This window comes from Varanus komodoensis, unplaced genomic scaffold (genome assembly GCF_004798865.1).
Source record: "Varanus komodoensis strain SLA01 unplaced genomic scaffold, ASM479886v1 scaffold40, whole genome shotgun sequence".
Lineage (NCBI taxonomy): Eukaryota > Metazoa > Chordata > Lepidosauria > Squamata > Varanidae > Varanus > Varanus komodoensis.
Genome location: NW_025335942.1, coordinates 3,640,390 through 3,666,119, shown reverse-complemented (window position 1 = coordinate 3,666,119; position 25,730 = coordinate 3,640,390). Strand labels below are relative to the sequence as shown.

General features: G+C 43.6%; 1 protein-coding gene across 1 annotated transcript in view; it reads left to right on the top strand.

Moving 5' to 3' along the window:
- Nucleotides 1–22,479, top strand: part of LPCAT1 (lysophosphatidylcholine acyltransferase 1) — a 49,803-nt gene extending 27,324 nt beyond the window's left edge. Inside the window, exons 6-14 of the mRNA XM_044442884.1 lie at nucleotides 2,957–3,015; nucleotides 4,112–4,146; nucleotides 4,483–4,537; nucleotides 5,559–5,641; nucleotides 6,182–6,307; nucleotides 7,171–7,324; nucleotides 8,936–9,034; nucleotides 10,403–10,541; nucleotides 12,582–22,479. Coding sequence (XP_044298819.1) covers nucleotides 2,957–3,015; nucleotides 4,112–4,146; nucleotides 4,483–4,537; nucleotides 5,559–5,641; nucleotides 6,182–6,307; nucleotides 7,171–7,324; nucleotides 8,936–9,034; nucleotides 10,403–10,541; nucleotides 12,582–12,739 — 908 coding nt within the window. The 3' untranslated portion in view covers nucleotides 12,740–22,479. The remainder of the gene's footprint in view (nucleotides 1–2,956; nucleotides 3,016–4,111; nucleotides 4,147–4,482; nucleotides 4,538–5,558; nucleotides 5,642–6,181; nucleotides 6,308–7,170; nucleotides 7,325–8,935; nucleotides 9,035–10,402; nucleotides 10,542–12,581) is intronic.
- Nucleotides 22,480–25,730: the final 3,251 nt, after the last annotated feature.

Sequence of the window (25,730 nt, the reverse complement as noted above, 5' to 3'; positions counted from 1 at the left end):
TCCAAGTACATTCAAGACATATTTACCAAGACATTCCTTCTGAAAAGGGATTGTGAGGTTCTTGTGGTTCGCACACTCCTATTGGGTGGGAGAAAGGAAGTATTAAGCACAAGAAAGAAGCATGCAGTTGTGCTGGTTGACTGCCAATTTAATGTTCAGACGCTTCACTGGATTGCATTCACTGTGGTGGACCCCACGTCTAAGTCCATTAGAAACAGTTGACGGAGATTGTGCAGTTTGCAAAAGTTAGAAAAGTAAGCAACTTATTCTGCTACTTATGCTTCTTTGAATCGTACAGGGCAAATGGTAGGGGATCAGGTCCATATTCTTTACAGTGGTTTGCTAAAGTCTACAAAGGTTAGTCCGTATATTAAGTAATCCACACGTCAGTGTTGAGACATTGTTGATACTTTCTGATGCACTTCTGATGGAAACAAGAAGTGCGAGGTTGCTACTTCTAACAAACAAACTGTGCTTGTTCTGATATCACTTGGTATGAAATCTTGAGTTGGGTTGCACTATCCCTTTAGAATCTGTGCCCCAATGTGACATTTTCCCTATACTGTCATAGTAATGTCATTGAGTCATTGAGTTCTAGATCCAAATAATTTAATGTGGGTGGCATCCCAGGTACACCCATGAGAGGTGAGACACTGCCCATGAGAACGGTGAATATGGATCTGTGCACCATGATTTGAATAAGTAATTCATGTGCAGAATATTCTGTGTCCAAGTAATTCTCTTTTTACTGGCATTAACGTGTTTATTAGCACAGCCTTTTGTGGCATGGAGCCTCTGGGACAAATTCCTAGAAGAACTTGCTACAGATTGTCCAAATAGCTAGTCAGTTTTTTCGAGGGTGATAGGTGTATGCCCACCAGTGAGACTGTATTCCAGAGCCCTTCCCCAAATAGCCAGTTTCTGTTAGTTTCATGTTAAGATATGGAGAAAAACACCCTTTGGTCTCCCCAGTGAAAGACGGCTGGACTTCTTTCTCAGTTCAGCAAGTTTTATTAATCCTCAGGTGAAAACATGGGTGTTCTCCATAGCTGAGGGAGATGAGGATGCCTGGAAGGCTGCTGTTTGGGTTTAAACAAACTCCAAAAGCCACTTTCACTAGGATCTCAGCAAATGGTTTGGCATAGTTAGGGAAGTTTAATATTTGAGCCTGGAAAAGCTGGAGAATGGAATTGCTGATTCCCTAGGGAAGGGCCATGAGGAGCCATCCAAAAGCTGTGGGTATTGGTGAAAGTCTGTGAAGGGAAAGAACTGGCTGTGCATGGAAAGACATTGTTTTGCTCCTCTGCACAGCCCTGAATGAAACTGCAAACACAGGCAACCAGAAATAACATGGACAGTTTTGTTGCCTCCAGTTAAAGATCCGGCTGCAGCCACAGTCTTTTTCAAAAATGCACATTTGCTCTGCTCTAGTGGTATTAGCTATGACAATGTAGATCGCTTTCACGTGTCTTGTTTCATAAAGAGAGAGAGAGAGAGAGAGAGAGAGAGAGGGAGAGGTGACAAGGCTGGGTGTTCCTATTGGGAAAAAGCGAGGTTGCCTCCTGCAGGGAAGGCAGACAAGCTTTGTGATGGGACTGCTCCCCGTTTCTGCTCTGCGGATCGATCAGAGCACCCAGGATGTGACTGGCAGGAATTCATTCTGGCTGTGTAGGTATGTAGAACAGCCGGCTGTCCATTGCCCTGGCCAAGTACCACTTCTTCCTGAGTCATTAATGCAGAACAAAAAAAGATCCGAGAATTAAAATCGCCTCAGTGAAATGAGTCAGGTCAGTGCTTCTGATAAAGACAGAGGGTGTTTTCCAGGAAGAACTCAAAACTGGCTTCAGTGAGTCATAAGGGCATCTCCCGTTTAATTAGCACCCGCTAAAAGTTGCAAGACAGAAGTAGGTACAGTGTTTGGATTCATCCATATGAATAGGGCAGAGTCTGGTCCAAGGAGCAGATGTCTGCAACTGGAGCACCCGGACCAGGGGTGAGGGAAGTGAGTGGGGATCTTTGCATGATGCCGGAGGGTCAAGGCCAGGGTGACGGCAGGAACAAGCGAGGGTCAGATACTGCCAAGGTTCTGCAGGCCAGAAATAAAAACAGATTCGGGAGCAAGTGAGGGTCAGGTATCCAGCCAGGCCTGGCAGGACCAAGCAGGTCTCCCATTTGGCCATGGCAGATCCAAACAGAAGGCAAAATCAGCAGTAGGCAAGCATTGGGTACCAAGAAGGTATGGCAGAGCCTGTGGCAAGGTCAGGAGCAGGCTAGAGTCAAGGCATGGTGGAGGGGAAGGAAAGACCAGAAGCAGGGCCGGAGAATACCGGGCCGTTCCTGCGAAGGCCCACGTTCGAGCAGCTGCTGGAGGCCTCGGGTGGAGCTTTCCAGTGCTTCCAGCCAAGCTGTACAATTGCCTAGGCTCCATCCTACCCACGGGTCTGAAGCCGGTCCTGCAGGCATTGGCAGGATGTGCTGTGCCGCCCTTGGCCGTCACACCTCCAGGGGGCGCTGCCTCAAGGCTCAGACCCTGACAGGTAGAATCATAGAAAAGTAGAGCTAGAAAGGGCTAAGAGGGACAGTGGGTCCAAACTCTGCCCAGTACATTAAAACATGGTGTCTTTCTATTAAGCTGTCTACATTTCTGCAAGCCTATACATTTTTAAGGTTATATTTGTACCTATACTGGTGACTGGTGCATGAAGTTAGGAACATACCAACTGGAAATATTAACGGTTGCATTCTGCAAATTAATGGGCAAAATTTTGATGGTTCAGACGTAGTAATACCTGGAGCAAACCCACTGGAGTCCATGGAAATTGTTAGCCTTTACTAACATATCCCTTTCATTCGGTTGGGTCTATTTTGAGCCTGAATATATCTGGATCCAGTCCATGGTCTTTAAAGGCATAATAGAGTGTAATTAGACAGTAGTGTAATTATACATATCTCGTAGGAGCTTTTATCCCCGGAGTGCCTGTCCAGCCGGTGATTTTACGATACCCAAACAAACTGGTAAGTTCTAAGTATGCTTTGACTGCTAAAAATGGTGTATGCTGATAGAAATCTACAGAAGTCTGATAATATATTGTCAAATTTACTTTGTGGAAAGTGGAACAGCAATAAATTGCACAGTGACATTGGCAAGTGTTGCCCTCTTGCCTTTTCTTGAATGTAAGTATTAGTTGTAAGAGAAATGGGTTGGCTCATTGGGTCCTCAGAGCAGAGGGTATGAATTATCTTCCTCAAAGTATTAAAACTTATTTGTCTTTATGCATGTTACTTTTTATTTCCTATATCCCTGGTGTGTAAATAATAATCCAGGGCTCCTCCTATGCTAGCTAGAAAAATATAAATGTAAATATGCACAGCTGATTTTTTAGCACAGCTAGGTGCCAAAATGCAGGATATGAGATTTACCTCCTAATTGAAAAGCGACAGTCCAGTAGTGCATTTTGGAGACATTTTGAAACAGCTTGGGAAAGGGAGCAAAGGATTTTTTTTTTTTTTATTAAAACATTTTTATGCTGCCCCATTCGCCAAAGCTTCGGGGCGGCTTACAACAATAAATTAAAATAATTATAATCTTAAATTAAAAAATGTAAGCATTAAATTAAAAATACAAAAATACAATATAAAATAAGCCACCCTGGCCAGATAAAATCCAATAATATTAACAGTTAATGGATTTCCATTAGCAGTTGGCAGGTGCATCTATTCTTGCAGCATGCAAGCTTTATTTACTCACATCTCATTATGGGAACAACCTTCCTTCCCCTGAGAGAGCCCATGTGAAATTTATAGTTCCTTGCCTGCAGTGCTGCATCTCTGGCACTAGGGGGAGCCCATCATTCCCTTGCCACTGTTGCAAGCTAGAGAAATTTCTAACTAAATTCCGGAATCTCCAGTGAGCATCGAACTTTTGCTTAACCCTTTTCATCATTATGATGTGTATATTGACAATATACATATCCCAGTGGTCCCAAAAGGAAACAATCCCCTGTCAATTTAATGTTTTTCAAAGCAATGCCATTTTTGTGAAGTTGATTAGTATACTGAGAAAACTGCAGCCAGAAAGTCTTACTTTTTAATGTCTCTCTTTTCTACATAGGATACAATTACGTGGACTTGGCAAGGACCAGGAGCGTAAGTCATCCACTTACTATTCAAATAAAATATTGCTCTGTTTTGTTTCATCATAGTTTAAACTATGCTCAAAATACATATTCACACCGATGGCTGATTTCGTTTTAAAGGTAATAGTATTTTCAAGGACCAGTCTGCAAAATTATGCCATAAAATGGCAAACAATTCTCTTTCTTCTTGCCTTGTTATTTTTCTAATTGGCAAGGTCTGTCGCCTACTTTACATGGAATATCTTTAAAAATAAAACACCATTGTTCGTCAATGTTTGTTGTCGAATCACTAATACTGCATGTTCGGGTAAATTAAAAATGTTTTTCTTCCTTTTTCCCCCCTCAGGTTGAAAATTCTGTGGCTTACTTTATGTCAGTTCCATAATTATGTGGAAATTGAGGTTAGTATAAAATTAGCACTGTTTTACTCTGAAAGGAGTACTTAGTGGAATCCACTGAAAGAACCCCCTGCTGTTTCATAGTAGCTCATCTCAGTTTTAAATACTGTTCAACAGTGGAATAGGGAAGTACAAAAGAAGCCTAGATCTGAAGTGCAGGAGAAGAGCGCGAGGGTGTTGGTGCTTCTTCACAGTACGGACACTGGTAGGCAGGAAGAGCTAACAGGACTGTCTTCTGCTCATTGTCAAGAGAATAAAATGAATTTCCCTCTCCAGCGTGCCCAGGCCATTCTCTCCTCATCGGCGTTCATGCCAGTCATTGACAGATGATGACACAAGTCATCTGAGATAAGCTTCTAGGACATCTGTGCAACCATGTTTCACATCTGCAATGCTCTTTTATAGAAGGGAGCGATATTTTTCAGTAAGGCTTGCTGTGGTTATTGTTCAGGGCCATCAAGTCATCTCCAGCTTATGGTGACCCGTGAATGAAAGCCCTCCAAGGTGTCTGTCCTTCACAGCAAATTGTAAATTCAGGACTGTGGCTTTCTTCCTAGAGTCCCTTGAGTCAGTCCGTCACCTAATTACTCTTCCCCTTTTCCTTCCCCCGATGGAAGGAACTTTCCTTACCATGATGGTTTCTCTACTGAGTTGCCTTCTCAATGTGTCCAAAGTACAGTGGCTTTAGTTTTTTCAATAAGGCTTGAGTGGTACGAAAATAAGGCAACTACTGCAAAACAAGGACAACACAGAAGAAGGATAACCACACCAGTTTTGCACTAAAAGGTCATTTAGCTCTTCAGGGACCAACAAGAAATTTTGTAGTGAGAACAAGGAAAAACCGAAACTGCATCTCACATTAGTGCCACTCCTAAATGATGCCTATAAGTACTTCAGGGTTTTTATATTACTCTCGAATGTTATCTTGGTTCACCGCAATTCTCATAAAGACAACGGAATCCATGTGTGTTTCTGCAACCTGATGACGTTGTATCGCAATCCGATTCAATTTTTGTACTTGCAGTTCCTGCCTGTATACGTTCCTTCTGATGAGGAAAGGAAGAACCCATCTTTGTATGCGAGGAACGTGAGACATGTGATGGCAAAGTAAGTGAGATGGGCTTTCAGGAAGCGGTGCAGTCACAGATAGCATCTAGGTGTTTTCTAAATGTGGAGGTCGTCAGCTCGTGATGACGGTGCCATCGCGACCTGCAGGCGCCCTTTCCCCGTGACTTCATGTAGTCGTTCAACAAGGCTGGGGCCAATACTGGTCTTCGTGGAACCCCACAGCTCAGTTATTGGGACAGCATCCCCAGGACTTCTGCTTTTGAATGGACAAGAGGACTGGAAACTCGAGAACTGGATCAGATATGTTGCAGTTGTAACATCTTCACTGTAGATCTTCATCTTCATTTTAGCTGTAATAAGAAATAGGATGGGACCCCGATCTCCTAGATCCAAGTCCTGCACTGCAGCCACCTGGCTGTACCTCCTCTTTGCCTTCTCCACCCCCATTTTCCAGTGCACAGAGGCACGTAACTGTTCTGATAAAGGATGTTCTTCCTTTGAAATACCGTAGAATTGTGCCTTTGCACGAGACGATGAAGCGTATTGTACTGATAGTAATTCCTGCTTCCTTCCTGCAAGGGCGTTGGGCGTCTCAGTGACAGACTATACTTTTGAAGACTGCCAACTGGCTCTAGCGGAAGGACAACTCCGCCTGCCTTCAAACACCTGTCTCTTAGAATTTGCAAAACTTGTAAGAAGTCTTGGGTGAGTATGTTTATCAGAGTGCAAAAGTTATCACCAAATGCTTGAAAAGCTTGTGACTTCATAGCACCAAATTAAAAAGGGAAGAAGAATGTAACACCGATGGTGAAAAATGGCCCCTCTTTTAGGGGGATGTTCTGGAGCATGATAAATTAATGGAGCCGAACCAAAATGCTTTCAAAAACTACACAAGTTCTGTCAATGTTGTCTAAGGTGAAAATATAAAAAGCATGTTGCCACTTATTTCAGCTAAGTACTCCCACTTTCCGTTGGTTGGGGTTCTTCTAAGAAAGCCAAAATTTGTCTTCTAGGGGAAATTATCACCTTTCAACTTTTGGTATAGAGAGAAAGGAAAATCAGCCTTACTTTCTTCACATTATATGTGAGGAAAAATAGTTATTCCAGTCACAGATTCAGTGTTGCTTAATTCCACAAATCATCTTTAAAGTGTAGGGTATCTTGTTTCTACAACTGCAAGAACTTGTGTGTGTTGGAACCGAACATTTTGTTGGTAACATTTTGGTTGTTATATTGAATTAATTTTCCAAAAGGGAACATTCTGTTTTCCTGATAGCCAATTGTGCATTCGGTCGAATCCCATGTTTTTCAGACCATTTCAGTCTGTATGTGCTGGGGAGGACGCAGAACATTTGAAGGCATGTTCCTATCGGGGTGAATGTTCTAGTCTTATCTCTTACTAGTCTGAGAGAGGAAAAGCAAGGAAATGACACACTGCCCATTTTGAAATCCGAGCGGTGCATGAACCTGGCCTTGAGCTCGTGCACAGAATAGTCGAGAGCTTATTCCCCAAAAGGATCGCTTACAAAAAGTAATGCGAGTGTTTGCCTTTTCCGCTCCATTTTTAGATTAAAGCCAGAGAGGCTTGAAAAAGAAATCGATGCATATTCAAGCAGCGCTAAGAGAAAGAAAGGCAAAAAGGTCAACGTCAGGGAGTTTGCTGAATTCTTGGAAGTCCCCGTCTCTGACACATTAGAAAGTATGTTTGCACTTTTTGATGAGGTAAGAAATGCAACAATTGTGACCTTTCCTTTAAAAAAACTGTTTTCATTCTTTGAATTAAACACTAGCCCAGAGGTCGGCAACCTTTAACACTCAAAGAGCCATTTGGACCCGTTTCCCGCACAAAAGAAAACCCCGGGAGCCGCAAAACCCTTTTGACATCTAAAATGAAGATAACACTGCATATATCGTTTTTTACCTTTCTGCTATGTATATCTTCATTATGATTTAGCTGCAGCTCTTGTTCAGTCAGTTAAAAACTGTTATTTTTAATCTTACAGTATAAACTAGTAGGACTCCTTTCATATATTTTGAATAGGAAAACAGCTTCCTGAAGAGTCAAAGTCAGTGCTAAAGGGCTGCATGCATTAAACAGCAAACCCCATAAGCTTGTCAGCAGTAAATCTACCCAAGTATCATTAAAAGTTTGGTTATCTTCAGAAACTTTTCTTCAATTTATCCAAGCGCCGGGCCGCTGTGCCGGCACGGGCCTCGGATCGGCAGCAGCCACCACCGCGCCGGGATCGGCAGCGGCTGTGACATGAGTGACGGAGCCACAGCAGAGGCATCCAAGGGGTTGCCGACCCCTGCACTAGACCATTTTCTAAAGCAATACTAAGAATGCAGTTTAAAGTTCTATGATTTCTGTAGCGTTGATGTAGAAATCACTTGTTTATGCTACGGACCAGAAACATGACTGCAGACTGCAAGAATCCTTGTTCAGAAATGTTTTCATGGCTCTGTGACCCTGGTGTGGCCTTAAATAATGCCTCTTATGGGTTACTAATTATCATTACACCACAGAAACACAGCTTGTCTGCTGTGGAAAACGGGTACAAGCAACTGAAGTCCATTTGCACCCAACTAACGTGGAACAGCATCCATACAAAAGGAACAAGTTCACTTCTCTTCCACTGTCCTCCAGTCTGAGCCTGAAATTTGTTCTAGAAATTTCCAGAGCAGAGTTTTGGGGTTTTGTTGCACAAACAGAGTCCTGTTTGCACAGCGTTGGGCCTTCCCTGACCGATGGCATTTCCATTCATTTCTTTTTTTAAGTCAAACTGCATCTCTCTGTCTGTGTCTACATACATGCAGGAGACACAGTGGGCCAGTTTGTGCAACACAACTACACACTACGGGTTAAACAAGCGTGCCGGTTGCCAGTATACATATCACAGGCCTGTCCAGGGTTTCTCATGGCCATGTTCCCATCGGAACAACACAGCAGGGGTTGTGTGAGAGTTAAATCACCTTCACAGAAATTAAAAACAGATGGTATTAATTAACCCATAGCAGGCTGCTTTGTGCTGCAAACCAGGTCGGTGCCTGTGAGTGCGATATCAGAAAGAAGGTACTAAACTAGCAAGTTAATACTTTGCACGAGTCAAATACTGTCCTGTGCTCCCAAGTCCCCATTGTGTGAAACAGCTGGGACCGAGGTAAGATTTTCAAGCAGTTGAACATGTCATCAGCAAAAACCGATACCGGTCCACTTAGTTTTCGCCGTGACCTTCGAATGCCAGCAGAAACCTTCCTATGCACGAATCTTCCTTTTCCAGCGGGTACCTCCCGTGAAACTGGCAGTACGGTTTTACTTCTTTCCCTTCACAGAAGGAAGAGGGTCTGATTGACTTACGAGAATACGTGACCGCTTTCTCAGTCGTGTGCAGGCCATCCCAGACTTTGCAAACAATACAGCTGGCATTTCAGGCAAGTACCAGCTTTTACTTAAGTTTTATTAACACCTATTTAAAAACAATACTGCATTTGCAAAGAGGGTCAGATGTATTCCTAATCAGATGACACAGCTTCCTCCTCTCTCGGGCCATTAATTTGAAGTTGTGTCTGACTTGGGAGCTGCCCGAAGATGCACACTCATGAATAGGCATGCTCGCCTTCATGTTATTTTCATATCAGCAACAGCACCGAGAACCGGGCTGCTACAGAAACTGCTGTTTTGCAAGTGAATGGGGAAGTAAGGACCAGTTCACTGGAGTAACAAGAGGGGACTTGGTTTTGTGAACAAGGCAATGCCAAGGCACTGCTGCGTGGCAGTTGTATTTCATTTCACTGATACTTTATTCTGGGAGTAACAGCGGCCAAACAGTTATCAAAATGAAAGAATCAAGCTCATGGTAACTCAGACACAACATTCTCCAGTGACGTTGGTTCACACCTTCGGCAGAGAGTAATTAAGCACTCAGGGTCGAAGGGCATCAGTGAAAGCTTTGTGTACCTCTTAAAAATTTAGATGTACAGGGATCAGAGTATCGGCAGAACTACTTCTGTCTGGATCCTAAAATGGGGGGAGGCTTATTTGTTTCGGTTAGATGCTCTCTCCATGCAGTCAAGTTTATTTCATTTATTGGAAAATATTCATAACCTGTCATCAGAACCCCAAATTCCCTGAGAATAATATAAAACACATCACTGGTGTTAAAGTGTCACAGCAAAACAGCCCAATCCCAAAAGGATGAAAAAAGAGGCAATAAAGCAAGCACTCAAGGGCATATTAAATTAGCAGCATCATACGCTCCCTACTCGCTTAGTTTTGGCACGCAACCTGAGGAGCGTTTCATCAGATTATAACCCCTTGGAATTTAGGTAACCAGTGGAAACTTCTGCCGCTGGTGCTGCTAAGTAAGTCTTTCTCAGCACTCGTCGGGAGATGGCTGTATTAACTCGCAATGTGATACATCTTTGTATTGCTATGCAGTGTTGTGCGGGTTCTTGTTTTTCATTTCCTTGACCATGCCTGGCAGCAGAAAGACAAATTATAAGTTGTATCAATACATCACTACTTCACCATCAAAAGGTATGGGGTGATCCGCAGACACTTTAAATTCTATAAGGAAAAGAAATGTGATTTAAGCGTCAGAACCGCCTCTGTCAGTTTTTTGTTTTATTATGGGGAAAACTTGATACTGGTTCTTGGAACAGGAGAGGCTGTGTGCCATGGGAAGGCTAAGACAGAAACCACAAAAATGTTTGCTTAAGTCCTATACTTTGTAGTAAAGCTAGTTTCACTTTCGTGCTTTGCTGGAACAGGAGATCCTATGCCTACATATTTGTTTACAGATGTATCAGTCGGAATCTGGCACTCTAACAGAAGAAGATTTAGCTTGCATTCTAAAGACCGCCATGGGTGTTTCAGATCTTAACGTCTCGAACCTTTTCAGAGCTATAGATGACAAGGAAAGAGGAAGAATTTCCTATGGTAAGACTGTGTAATGATTCTGAAAATCCATAGAGAAAGAACTTGGGGATCAGGCAGATGCAGAGAATCTGGACTTCCTGGGACTCTGTAGTTCATGCTGCGTGTTCTTAGCCATTGGCTTCATTCACCCATCACACCAACCCACGGCGGCAAGACGCCACCATGGGTTATTGTTCTGTGAATCTGGTGTGTCCAACAGGCGATCCGCTTCACTGCAGGTTGTTGGCAGCCTCCCTCCCTTCGCCGCCCCTCAGGCCTCTCACAGCCGCAACTGCGAGAACTTTTAGCTTGCCACAGCCGTGTGTTCCAGTGGGGCAGGTTGTAGGATTGTGATCTGTTCTTTGACGGTCATTTCTGCCCCCTGCTTTTTGACAGCCAGCGACAGCCTCTTCCAAGTGCCCCAGCGGCATATTGAAAGGGCTGTCAGCGCTTGGTGAACTTTTTTTTAAAAATGGACTCGTAACATGCACAGGTATTGCAGTTGTTTTTAATTGCCATTGTTTTAGCCACACCTGCACAACAGCGGCTGTGTGCATTACTCTGACACCAGAAATGGGGAGCCGTGCTTGGACAAGGTCAAAGGGCAGCCAGTGGCAACCCAGGTTATGGATCCAAAGAGCTTTCCAGTAGGATTTGGCTCCTCTTGAGAGCTGCCAGAAGGTCGGCCGTCAAGGGAACACCAAGGTGCAAGGGATCTGTGTAGACTCTGGTGGTTCAAAAACGTGCTAAACACCTCCCACCCCTTTTCAAGGGAGCATCGCGAAACCTAAAGCGAATGGAGAGCCTTATGTCGCAAAATGGTCCCATCCCTACCCAAAAGTGAGTGGTTTCATCCAGCCTTGGAAAACACCAAGCTCTGCAAAAGTTTAAAGAAATCCTAAAAGGGACTGGGGGGGATCCAGAAGGTCCCATTGTGGAATGAACATGCTTGATAACAAAATAAAGGGGGAAATGCTGTGGAATTGGCTGATGAAGTGAAAGGAACGGCCGGGATAGCTTTTGAGACTTCGGGACTGCTGATCAGCTGAAAGGCAGCGCTAGCCGAGAGAAAAAGCAAGGGGGGCGGAGGAGGTGGGGACGCGACCCAGAGTTTCTCTTATTTCAGTGTCTGCTGCAACAGGCAGGGCCAAAAGTACACTGGATGCACATCTTTTTGGAAAAAATCCTGGAAGATTGAAACAGATGGGGAAAGAATGCAGCTTTTTTCAAAACAACATAGCTCTCTGAGACAGTGACCTGAGAGTGTGGCCTGGGGGGCTGTGGAATTCCCAGCTCCAAGACTGGAGACAGAGGTCGAACTCCAGCCTTCCTCCACTCCCACCCAGTCAAGTGTGGAAGCACCTGCTGCCCCCCAAGAGTATTGATTGATTGATTGATTTATATCCTGCCTTTTTCCTACAAAGGGCTCAAGGCAGCTTGCATCATTCTCCTCCTCCATCTTATCCCCACAACAACAGCAACCCTGTGAGGTAGGTTGGGCTGAGAGTCTGTGACTGGCCCAAAGTCCCCCAGCTGGCTCCATGGCTCAGCGGGGACTCGAACCCAGATCGCCTGAGTCCCAGTCCCATGCTCTTAACCACTACACCACACTGTCTCTCCAGTGTGGTGTAGGAAAGATTAGGAAAGCAACCTTAAAGGGGGCCTTCAGTTTTGTCTTTTCTTGCCTCCAGTTGCTTTGAATAAAATTAATGGGATGCTTGGGAAGATCAAAGGCAGGAGGAGAGGGAGGCCAACAGTGAGGTGGAGCGAATCCATATAGGACTCCGGAGTTCACGAGAGCTGAGCAGGGTTGCCAAGACGGGACAGTTGGAGCACATCCACTCACCATAAGTCAGAGACTGCTTGAAAGCACATCACAACCACAAACCAGTGATGACTAAAGGTCCATTGATTTCATTGGGTCTTCTGTAAGCACGCCTCAGCCCGACTCCGGCCCATCCTACACAGCCAGTTCATCGTTCAGGAGACTTATGCAACTGTACCCAAAACAGGAAACTGCAAATACCCTTCAGACATAAATGTTCTTTTATCCGTCCCTAGATGATCTCCACAGATTCGCTGAAGCACATCCAGACTTTGCTGAGGAGTATTTGTATCCTGACCAAATGGAAACTCTCGCTCCCAACGGCTTCTGTACAGACTTCAGTCCAGAAATCAGTGAAGACAGGAACAATTGCCTACAGAAGAAGCTGGACTAATAGCAACCATTCTGCCGTCCCCTGGTGAGGAAGGAATGTCCTGACATGGCCTCTGGGTGACCACAGAGCTATAAAACCGGAAAGGTGTGAGGGCTGTGAGAGGAGTCGTGTGTTGGCGCGTGTGTAGACCTGAGAGAAAGAGTGTGTGAGAAGATCTCGCTGCATGAATGACCATCTCCAGGCTTCGTTCTGGGAAAGCCTTGTTTTCCCATCAGCCTCTTGGAAAATTTCGAATGTGAATGAACTTTCTTTTGTGTACTTATAAAGAAGATGCTTGCCTATTTATATCCCATTGTTTAGTTTCATGTACAAAGGTGTCCTACAAGTGTGCATGTGTAAAAAAAAATACTGTAGCTCCTTATGGTGTCAAGTGGACTTTTAGTGTTATCCCGATTTAGGGAATTTTTGAGGGATTAAGTTCTGATTTCCTTTTGCACAGGAAGATGGGTCTGTTCAGTACTGGCCCTTGTCCTCAGTGTTCTGAGCAAAACATGCTCAATTTGGCCCTCTTGTTTCCACTTCAGTGAATAGATAATGAAAAATATGCAAAAAACCCCATTTAAACTAAGAAATGGTTTTGCTTATTTTTCCTTGCAACGTTACCTTTTTGTCTTTCAGTCTATGGTAACATCAAAAAAGGGAAGGAGAATTATTCTTCCCAAGATTGTGTGCATTCTGTAAGCCAAATTCTATAATTAGGAAAAGTTGGATTCGAAAGTCTGTTTAAACCATACAAACTCGTACACAAAAGCTCCACATTCTGCATAGTCCCGCTTTTGTTGAACATGGACAAGGGCAAAACAAACCAACCAAGCCACTCTGCACCTGAAAACTGGTCACTTGGATTGCTATCCCCTGTCCCCAAAATAGCCCCTTGGATTTTATTGCCCATGTGCTTTTGAGCTTACCTTCACCATCTTATCATGGAGAAATAGGCATTTTTAAAAACGAAGGTTCACTTTCTCAGGATGATGAATTGTGTGCTAAAATCTAACTCGTGAACTCAAAGATCCCAGAAAGCACACAGCCTTGGATATTCCCTGGTCTTTTCTGTTATACTTCAAGTTGGAGAGGATTATTGAACAAGACGTATTTTAAAACCAGCCTCAGCAGAGATGGCTTTTTTGCACAGAAGTAGACTGAGCAGGCATAAAATAAACGTTTGCTAACATCCGCACTCCCTCCAAACAGCCCCAAAGGTCCCAGGTTGTAGCAGTACGGACTTTCAGAAAGAACTCCCAACCATCTCCAGCCGTTCTCCGCCACCCTCTGCGTTGGTCACTGCTTTTCACTGCAAGACACTGGTCGGGTTCGCACAGATCGCTAAGCCAGGATTTGGCATTCAGTGTGCTTGTTCCAGTGAACCCAAGCAGAGCCTCTGGGCTTGCACACCTCTCCCACTGTCCAATATGACCTCGCATTTTACTCTGGAAATTGCACTGTGTCATCAAATGGCTATTCTGCCTTTCCTCAGTGCTTTTGGTCACTCACAAAATCCAGGGTTTGTTTCTGAAAGGAGCAACACAGGAGCGTAGATTTCCTCCTCGTGTCCTCAAAGCCACTCTTCATTTTTCAGAAATGTCATTGTGAAAATTCCAGCGATATTTCAGGATGCTGAGCCCTCAGGGCACACCTCTTAATTTCATCACAACTTTCCAGTAGACGCCACTTAAGAGTAGAGTTTATAAAACTTTTTTTTTTTTATTGTGCTAGCATAAAGAAGAATTTTAGTAGAAATTTATGACAGACTTAAGGTGCAACCCTATACAAGCTTGGGCAGAAAAAGGCCTACTGCTCTTTGGGCTTTTTTCTGTCCAAATTTGCATAGGATGGCACTCTTAAGCCATTAATGCACTGTTAAAAGGTGTGTGTTTACATGCACGGTTACACCTAGAGTTATCTCTATGTCTGTGTTAATGCCTACAAATAGGAGTAGGAGTAAAATGGACATACCAAACCAGCTGTACTCCCACTCAAGTGTGGAAAGTTTATGGCAAAAGCTTACAGGGGAAGAGTGATTTAGGATACTTCCAAATTAAGTTTCTACTGTTCTGCCTCCTTCACAAAATCTTATTGCATGAGGATGGGGTTCAGAGATCATCTCTAATTTCTAACCCTCCCAGGTTTTCCCATCACAGCTTCCATCTTTTTTTCCCTTACTAGGAAATGATTTATGGAAAAAAAGACAGCATAGCTGTAACCCTTTTAACTGGGAGCACCAGGAATTCTCCTTCGGCAATCCCCTTCACCCCCTCCTCTGCCTGTGTGTCTTCCATTTCTTTTAGACCCTGTGATTCCCCTTGGGGCCATTCTCCTCTAGTGGTTCCAAAGCAGACACTCTCCCGGGGGTGACTACCCCTAATGCGTGTCTCACCTCAAAGCTCAGTACCATGAGGACTAGAAACATTCTTTTCTTATTGTTTTTATGATGAACTTCAACTGAAAGATAGATCAGGCCGCTGGTTTATTTACATGCCTGCTCTGAGCAGAAACTAACGGTGGAACCCAATTAGCTCTACACCCCCCATTAGTTAGTCTTTGCTGACAACACATTTCCGGCTTCCCACGTCCGCTTGGATCCCCTCATATCTGCTTTGGAGCAGTTTTTGGGAAGTTTTGAAGGAGGGGAGAAGGGAAGAGAGTTATTTTCACACCACCCTGCTTGTAGGAATTGGCTTCCACTCTAAGATATCCTGTACATTGCATGCTTTCTCTCTCTCTGTAAAGGCTCCCCCGAAACATGCATTCGTGCACGTAGTCCTGTTGAAGTAGGTGGGGTGATGGTATTCACAACTGGGACCAAAGAACCAAGAACATTTTTTGTTAAAAAGTGTTGTTATGATCACTACAGTCCTTCTACTGTCAGTGGGAGCAGCTTTTTATACATTTCAACTTGTTTGTGGGATAATGACTATATTATAGAGTCCTACTTTATCACAGCATTTTTATACCTCTCATGATCATTTAAAATAATTTTATTGTAGGGTTTTTCCATAGCTTCCGAAAGCATATAGGCTTTTATATACAATAACAGGATTGGAACTGTTGTGCTATCAAATTCACTGGTTTGCTGTTGATTCTGTTTTGAAGAATTGCCGCGTCTCTTCGGTATTTAGGTTTTGCAAGGCATGTGGAGAAATAAGTGCCGTAAAAAAAGAAAACAAAAATTTGAAAACAAACAAACAACACACGTACCCCAGAAATCCCCTGTAATGCTCATCATGGGATTCTCACAGGTGAATTCCATGCAAAATCCCAATTGTGTAAAGTATCTCATCTTTTAAAATCATTTGGCCAAGATGGGATTAGAAAACGGCAGGGGAAGGCCGTTCCAAGGAAGCTTCCTCGCTCCGGCATAATGCTTATCCTCCCACCTGACCCAATTTGCCAAATTTAGACATACAGTAAGCTTCAAGATCGCAAGGATAACAATTTGCATAGATTAATCCTAGCATGAGTGCAGCTAATGCGAACTGATGCTATTTAGACGTGTGGTTCCTCACCCCACTGCAGGCACATAAAACTCAGTGGGCGGTTTTAGTCACAGGAAAGTTGCTGAGCCTAAAGCAGAAGGCTGCCCCTTCCATTTCTGGTTTTGGCGCCAACCGTCACAACCGTGGAGAGCATCACTTATTCCCAATCCTGTATCCAAGAGCGAATTCATTTGCGAACCTCTGGTCTGTATATATCCAAAAGGGCACCCATCCATGCACACGGGGGAATCCACAGGTCCTGGACTGAAGCACAGGGCGAGTGGGGACAGAAAACCAGAGGGGAGCAATGGTGTGTCTTGCAACTGGACGTGTGTGGCTGGCCCTTTGGATTGGACCCCTTGACCCCACAGCGTTCTGTTGCAGGGCCCACTAACACTTGAATTTGGCAAAGCTGCTACTGGTGCTTCTTCTCCCAAGGAACCGTGTTGAGAACCACTCCCTCTATAAAAGGCTCTACAGTGAAATGAGAAAGACCTCCATCTTCTGCTTCGGAGTCCATTGTCCCCATCTCCTGGTTCATTTGCCGTGTTAGCCTGGTGGGGCTAGGCGAATCCTTAATTTCTAAAAACCGTTAATGAGTCAGAAGGGTCCAGCAGAAGGTGTTGTGTGGGAGAGCTTTGAGAAAGGAACCCCCAGTAAAGAGGCATATGAGGTTGAGCTAAACATTCAGTGGATTTCTTTTAGAGACTCGAGAGAGGCAGGTTATAGTAGGAAAAGTAACTGGACAGAGCAGGGCCATGAAGGAAACATGCGAGATGGGAACTTACTCTGGTTTCTTTGCTTCCTCAGTGACCCTTAGGGGGAAAAGGGCCACCTTCAGCCAGTCAGGGCTACATCCTCTTTCGCCTGCCCTCCAATTGCTATGAAAGAAGACAGGGTCTCCCTTCCGGCAAATGTTTTCAAAGGCCAGTCATCCAAGCCTACCCGATCACTTTGATACAGTAATTAACCACTTCTCTTTTCATTTCTCCAGCTTTCCTGCTGGTTTGCTTCCATTCTTCAGTAATCCAGTGGTTATGGTGTTGCACTTTAAAAACGAACGCATCAAGGTTTAAGCTTGCCTGTGAGCCACACAGTTCTGACCGAAAAGGCCTGTGAGCATCATCACTAGCGGGAGACATTCTTCTGATTACCTCTTTTATTATGCCTGAGTTTTAGAAACAGCTTTGAAGACTCGCTGCCTGATACACTTTGGCTCAGTTTGATAAATTTGGCTCGAAATACTTCATGCCGAGTCTCATAGTTGTATAAGAAGGCTTGGTTCTCAGGGCACATTGAGTATCTGTCTCCTTACATCTGTCTCACTATATGGCTCCACCCATCCATCACATGTTTATTTCTGGAATCCGTCTGCTGACTAGGGATGATTCCTCTATGTCTCCTGCAGTTAACCTAGCCTTGCAGACAGAGCTGGAAAGTTAGTAGCCCACAGAATTGCTCGTCACATAAACCTGTGCTAGTCATCCATGGACTAAAAATAAACATTTTAGTTTCTTTCTTTCCTGAAATTAACTCTTTAACAACTATTGACATGATGGGGCTATGAAAAACTCTGCCCCCTCATCTCTTGGATTTCAGTGTCTCTGGAAACTTGCAAATGACCGTGAGCAGCAAATGCTGGTAGTCTTGTCCTGGTTGCTCTGTACTGTGAATTAAACCTTAACCGGACTCTCAGAATGACAGAATTTAAGAACAGAGCATAGTACGGCCCTTAGAACCAAATCCCTTTGGTTTGTTGGCTTTAAAACCAAACCTTTTACCTTGGATTAGGTAATCATAATGGGCAGAGTTCTGTCCTGTTTGAAGAGCTGGCATTGTTCAAGAAGGTACTTGTTCACCAGGAGATGGCACTTGTACATTATAATCCCACCACTGGGGCACCCTTCATGGCTACCACTGGCCGCGATGGCCAGCTCCAGAAGAAAAGGAGATCTGCATTTGCAGCATCCAGAAGCGAGCTGTGAGATTTGGCCACCAAGTCAGTTGTTAAATTGGCCTTAGATGCTCGTAAGAATTGTTGTGGCCTTCTGTGTCACTACACAGCCCTTCCTGCATACGGAAGACTTTGGCAGTAAGTTAAAGCTTGGATATCTCTAAAGAGTTTGCATTCTCAAGAAAATCAAGCTAACAGCTAACACACACATAAGCTCCCAAAGCTACCTTCCTTTCTCAGAGTAATTTCTCTTTAGTTTTATTACATCCGTTACTAACGCCAATGCTTCTAGGGCCTGCCATTCCTTCAAGGGAGAGCTCTGACATCAAAACAAAGACCTGTCCAGGATGGCATAACATTCTGAGAAGTTTCTTGAGAGACAAAATAATCACAGGTCTTCTGACAAAGAGACAAATTACTGAAATGATGTTTGTATTTGGTCTGAAACAGCTTGGTGTTTCTATATAGTGATACAAAAGGTATCAGAGATACCGTTATAATAAGGTATAATAGCACATCTTACTGTTATTTCATGAAACTGCATTACTTTACATCACAAAATATACATCAGAATTGATTTCAGATTCCAGTATGTGTTTCTTCCCTCTTCAAGCCTTTCGGCTAAGAACATTAGCAAAACAATTGAAGTAAACAAGAGGAAGAAAGATGATCTTGCCAGACAGAAGGATGGACAGGGCAATTCTAGGCCCCTAAACAGCATCGGAGGGGCTACAGGATATTATGAATTCCCCAGTCTGAAGTTGGAGACCGCGCTCCACTCTTGGCATGGGGAATCAGAGTTTTTATCTCCCGCCCCTTGCAACCGGCATAAAAGGAAGCACACCGTCTGTGTCTGTGGTCAGGAAAATGGAGTGTTTTGGCAGGTAGGCATGTGAGAAGACTCAAGAAGCCTTTCCAGGCTCATTCCCTCGTCCTCCAAAATACTCCACCAAAATGGGCAAAAAAGCCTGTCTGGCCAAAAATGGAGATTGTGTCTGCTGCTCTTCCCACTCTGCAAAGGGAAACCTCCAAGATCCGCAGCTCATATCCCTTAAAATAGGAATGCGCTCTAAATCTTTCAGTGCTCCTGTCTTCCTGCTGCTTCTTTTGATGCCTTCTGTTTAAGACTGCGAGCATCCAGATAAAGTGCCGCCGTGGCAGTTCACAGCAGCAAATGTTACAATCTCAGGGTACGATGGCCTAATCCTAAAAGTCCAACGCCAGGCTAGGATGACGTTCAGAATATGAACTGGACTTGGGCTATTTGATTTTGGGGCTGAACTGTCCATTGTTGGCATTGGTTTCTCTGATATTTTCTCGTCCTTGCCATACACATTGCAGAGAATGAATTCAAAGTCAACTCTTCGGGAAATGAAGACATCGGCTCTCCCCTTTTTATGACAAACAAAGCAAGTTAAAAACTCAAAGGAAAGTCTTATAGCACCCTGTCCATACGCTACAAATCTTTCATTTATCACTTTGTTTACATTTCTTCTTGCACTTGTCGACATCGGAAGTTACTTTCTCTTCAGGGACCTACGGTCTTGATGTGCATTATTACTTCTGCTGCCCGAATTACCATTCGTACTTGATCTTGCCATGCGAGCCATCGTCTCCATGAGAAACGATAACATAACATGTCATATTAATTCACACTCCCATGGGACCGCTCATGCAACCCTCCCAACAGATCCTCTTGAAAATACTTTGCAAGATAGAATATTTCCAAGGAAATACTATGGTACGTGCGTCAAGGGTTTTGCTAACTAAGCCCTCCTTCCCACCACACTGCAGAAACGGAGGCATTTTAACACGGCATTCCCAGAGTTTCTCAACACTGTTACAGCTAACACAGTAATGTTCCAGGGGGCTGAGGGCCAGGTCTCTAATCATCCACTCCTGAGCAAAACTGTGACTATCACTAGTGCTTTTGATGTCAACAGGATACAATGACTTCTGGACTCTCTCGAATATTTGACTCTAACGCCCCACTGGAGCAAGAGGCCCAAGAGTGAGTTAATCCTGGAACCCACCATTACAGTTTGTAAGGCAGATGTAGGAACGGTTCTCTGGAAATCGCTTTCCCATACTTAAGTTTTTTATTCCACACCTTGCAGCTAGCTCCTTTGTAGTAGGCATGTATTTTCAATGTTACTGTTGCTGGAAATAAAATATGGGGCTAATATTTTCTTTGTTTCTAAGCACATAAAAGTTCAGGAAGTCAAGTCTTCTTTAGAGCTGGCCAGAATCCAATTCACCGCTAATTTGTTCCTTATACATTCAGTGGGGCTTTGGACTTGTTTTTAAAATGGTGGTGTTTGCCTACCCCATGCTATCATGCAAATTTTCTTTCAAAATTTAGAAGTGTTTGAGAATTATGCACAAGTTTCCTCTTGTGCATAACGAGGAAAAATAAATTTTATAGGAAATGCTTCTGTCCTGGAATGCATTTAAAATAGCTCTTTGGAACCCAGCCCTTATTTCCTATTTCTAAATGCAACTAAGATAGAAAAAAGACCAAAATTTTCCTGCTGACAATATTCCAGAATCAGAAGATATCCGGATTTACAAGTTATTTAAAGTCTTTAACTTGTAAAAGGGAACCAAAATGCTTATTTTAACACATATCAAATCTGTGAAATAACTATTCCTGAAGATAAAATAACTAAAGTAACTAAAAATCTTGAATGCTTTTTAATGTCTCTATTTTTCCACATATCTTGCCTCATACTGTGAAAATCAATCTGGATACTTCTTAGAGAGCAGTTGTATAATAACCCAGCAATATGCTTAATTTTCCTAATACAAAAAAAAGGAAAACAAAATATTCTTACAGAGCTGGGATTTCACAAGCAAGCAGATTGTAGTAGTTAGTGAAATGTTTTTGTGTTCTGTTTACATTAAGAGTACCTTTTTCTATGGTTACCTTTAGGGGAGTAAAGGCCTCTTAAAGTGATAATTGTTATACATTAGAACTTTAATATCCGAGTAACTCTTCTTAAACAAGTTCTGAAGTTTATAGTTTAAGGATCAAGGAACATGTGTGGTCTTCACATCTTCTAGCTTTGTATGAAGTACTTTATAATTTGTAAAGTTACAGCGGTTTACTGAAACTTCCTCCAAGATTGCTGCAGGACTGTTTTCTATATCTTTTTCTAACTGTTGATAGCTCCAAAAGCATTATAGGCAGATGTTTATTTTCAAGGGGGCAGCAAAACATTGGACCATTAATTTAAAATATTCTATGCCTTTAAAATTATGACAAGAAGATCAAAATTGCGGCTTCTTTATATATATTGTCTAGCATTACTACATTTCTAGGCTTTTAAAAATAAATTTGACGTGAAATCACTGCTCTTTGACTTAAACAGTCACTTTAGAGACTGCTTTGCTACGACTGAACCCAATGAGAATCACTGCCTAAAGACAGAATATTTCTGCAAGCCTTTGCCCACTTACCTAGGGGTAAGCCCCATTGAACTCAATGAAACTTACCTCTGAGTAATATATAGGATCATGCTATAAATCTCTGCTTGGACCAATAGCCTTGCGGATACGACAATACTTCTTTCCTCACTGTGCCACCCAAGGAGGGAATTAACGGGTCAGACTTTACCCGTGCTAAACATTCCATGACAATCAGTGCTCCTGAATCAAGTCCTTCTGTAAAGAGGAAAAAAACTTGGGACAGTTTTTCAATGCTGTATCTTTGCATTCTGTTACACATGATATATTGTACTGATTAAGCTTAAGGATTCTGGAATCACCGTTTCTGATTTTCCACAGGGTTTCTCTTGTGTAAATGTACATAGGTTTTTGTTTTGTTGTTGTTTTTTCATTATAAAAGAACTAATGTTAACTATAATCCAAGCAGGTGCATCCATCAGGTAGAACATGGACCTGAAGCTGAGCCCCGGACATGCTACACAGGCAAATAAGTATATTGGATGCTCTGATAGCATGTTGGCATTCTACTCCCCTTCCAAAAGTGCTGGTTATAGTTCAGTGCTATTTCATTGTCTTTACTGAAATAATCTTTCAAAGAATGTTACCTTTTTGTACATCGTCTCAAGTTTATACAGTCTGACTGTATCTGGTATCAGTACTATCCACTAATTTCCTAATGGAAATACCTCACTTTGAGCAATCTCTTTTGTAATTGTCAGGTGAGTGAAATTCTTGTCTGTTACTGATTGTAAAGTGCTATGAACTGAACCAAGCCAAGGAACAAAAGAACAATCGGATTTATGGTTTACCATTACAAGACATGCTGATTTCCTTAAAATAAATCTGGTGTTTGTTTATAAAAATTATTAAAGTGTTTGCTCTTGTGATTTTAATTATGTACTATGGAATCACTGCTCATTTTGCCCGGTTGGGTGTATTTTAATTTGACTGGCTTACTGTAAACTGTATTTTCAGTGAGGAAGGAAATGAAGAGAAGCACGTGTAAGGGCAAGGGCTTTAGCTTTTCATTAAAACACACACACTGTGACATTGGCGTCTTGAAAAAGACCTGTGACAATATAGATAGATTCTAATCCTTTGAGCCGTTAATGATAGAAGGAGCAAAGGACTTTTAACAACACCTTGAAAGGCAGTGTTTATGACCTCCGTTAACACAGTTTGTTGACCGGTGTTCTTTATTTTTATTTATTGATTTAAAACTTTTGTATACTGTCCCATCACTGACATCTCGGGACGGTTCACAATAACAGCAATGAAATAAGAGAAAGAAATAAAAGTAGCACAGCATCCAATAATAAATATAAAAACCACAAATTAAGACAATTAGCAATTAAAATAGTGGGAAAATAAAAAGGGTTTCACCTGGCGCTGAAAGGAAAGAAGTGTTGGTGCCAGGCGAACCTCTCTGGGGAGCGTGTTCCACAGTCAAGGTGCCACCACAGAGAAGGCCCTCCTCTTGATCTCCTTCAAGGATGGCTCCCAGAGGAGGGCCTCTGCCTCAGATCTCAAGGGGAGGGAGGGCACATAGGGGAGAAGGCACTCCTTCAGGTATCCAGGACCCAAGCTGTTTAGGGCCTTTTGTGTCATTACCAACAGCTTAAATTGGGCCCGGACTTCAATTGGTAGCCAGTGTAAGCGCTAGAGGACCGGCATTATGTGTGAATGCCTGCCAGTCCCCATTAATATCCTGGCAGCTATGGTACCATGCTATCTGATAGGCTGTCAAGATTGGGTGTGGGATGCATCGCTTGGTGTTGGCTCCACTCCTATATGGATGGCTGCTTCCAAAAGGTATTACTTCGAAATACTTGTCCTCCTTCATAGAACAAAATCTCTAAGGGTTCGATCCAATCCACATGGCCATAATTCTGCAAAAGTGGAGGGATGTGGACATCCTCCCATCCTTCAGTACACATTGCTGATTGTGGCGCATCCCAGAGCAGCAGAGGAAGTGCCAAACACCAGGCTGCCTTGGATCTTGGCAGTACCTGGCACCTGTCTCCTCCACTCGCTTCCCCCAAGCCCTCTCTTTGCTCTAAGTGCAGAAATGCGGCCAAGAGGTTAGAGCACTTTTCCAACCTCACACCTCACAGGATTTTTGAAAAAACCTGCAGCCCTCTAGATGTTTTCTCGTGGCTTTAGAGTTCTGCAGCATGCAATACAATTTATTACGCATCCCGTTGAGCATCACAAGCTGGGTTCTATTCTTTCTCTCATGCTGTTTAACATGAAAACACTGGTAAAGAATATACAAACATGTGGTCAGAAGAGACACCGTTATCTGGACAGAATCATAGAATAGTTGCTCAGTGCAGGACTCCGAGTTAAACCTTCAATGGCTATCCAGTTGCATCTTGAGTGTTGCCAGTGTGGGAGACCCCACAACCTCCCTAGGTAACTGGTTGGGTTGTTGTACCTCCCAAAAAGTCAGGAAGTTCTTCCCAATATTCAGTCAGAACCTGCTTCCTGTAACTTGAGCCCGTTATTCCGTGTCCTGCGCTCTGGGATAACTGAGGGGAGATCCTGGCCTCCCCCTTTGTGATAACCTTTCAAGTACTTGGAGAGTGCCATCATTATTTTATGTATTTATTAAAAACTTTTGTATGCCGTCCTTTATATAAATATCTCAGGACGGCTTACAACAAAGCCATCATATTTCCTCCCCTCGGTCTTCTCAAGGCTAAGCATGCCCAGCTCTTCTGATCTTTCCTCAGAGGGCCTCGTTTCCAGTCCCTGGATCATCCCTGCGGCCCTCCTCTGAACCTTTTCCAGCCTGTCTGAATCTTTCTTAAACTGGGGTGCCCAGAACTGGAGACAGGACTCCAGACGGGGCCCAAGCACTGCTGAACAGAGGTGAACCAGTCTGGAAGTGATACGTCTATAAATGCAGCCTAACACTACACCTCCCCTTTCTGCCATGGATGACACCCAGCTTCCCATCTGGAGCTGGTGTGCTTGGGCATGGGGATGAACTGATGTCGCTAAATAAACTAAAACTCAACCCAAACAGGAAGACCGTATGATTGGTTGCTTCCCACATGGGCAAATGGTTTGAAGTGCCTTTTCACAGCCACAGTTGATGGGCAAGCTGTGGCCTTACCTGGACAACTGAAGCACTTTTAGCCACGCTGCTTTTCAGACAAGCGCATTGTGTTGCGTATGGTGCAGCCTCTTAGAATTTAGAAATGGTTGTTGGTCAAAAATAGGGCTGCAGAAGGACCGAACTGGGTAACTTGATTCCATCCCACCTGGCCATTGTCAGTTTGTTTCCAAGCCTAAAGAGTTAGTTCTAATCTCTGAAGCCCCAGATCAACCTGTTTCTGGCCAATTTGTATACCTATCCTGAAACTCACAGACTTCCTCAAATCTCCCTGCTGAATGAAGCATGTGACTGCTATGAAGAGGACCTTTCGGCGGCAGCAGAACCACCTTTTCAAAGAAAGTTATCTGGCACTACCCATGTGGTCCTTTGAACACCAGGCCTTTTAAAATTAATGTAATTTTTAAACACCTGTTTTTAAAACTGTTCTTAATGTAGGGGTGTTGCAAATCCAGTTGAAATTTAGATGCAACTAATAAATAAAACACGTACAATATTCATATTATATATGAATAAATGCATATTATAAAAATATATTAATTTGTTGCATGCTTTCGTCTCCGACCTACGGGTCACCCCCTATATGATAGATGACACACGCATATCTTAGAAGACATATCCATATATTCATAAATACAAAAGACGCATCCATGCATGCATGCATGCATACATTCGTATATACATAAGATCCGTGCGTATACAGGTATGCGCGTATTCATATACGCGACTATAGCTAACGAGCTCTACGCATAAGGAAGAACGCCCGGACGTCACGCGCCTCCCGGAAGAGCGGCGACACGCCCCCCGCCCCGCCCCCGCAGAGCCGGCACGGCGCTCTCGCGAGAGGCAGCGGGGCCCCTTCCGGCCCCGGCAGGACTCCGCTTCCCAGCGTGCCGCGCAGCGGTACAGCACCCGCTTCCGCCGCGGAGAGGGGCGCCGAGCAGCGGGGCGAGCGGCGGTTCGGCGGGCGCGGCGCGGCGCCGCGGGCGGCTGGCC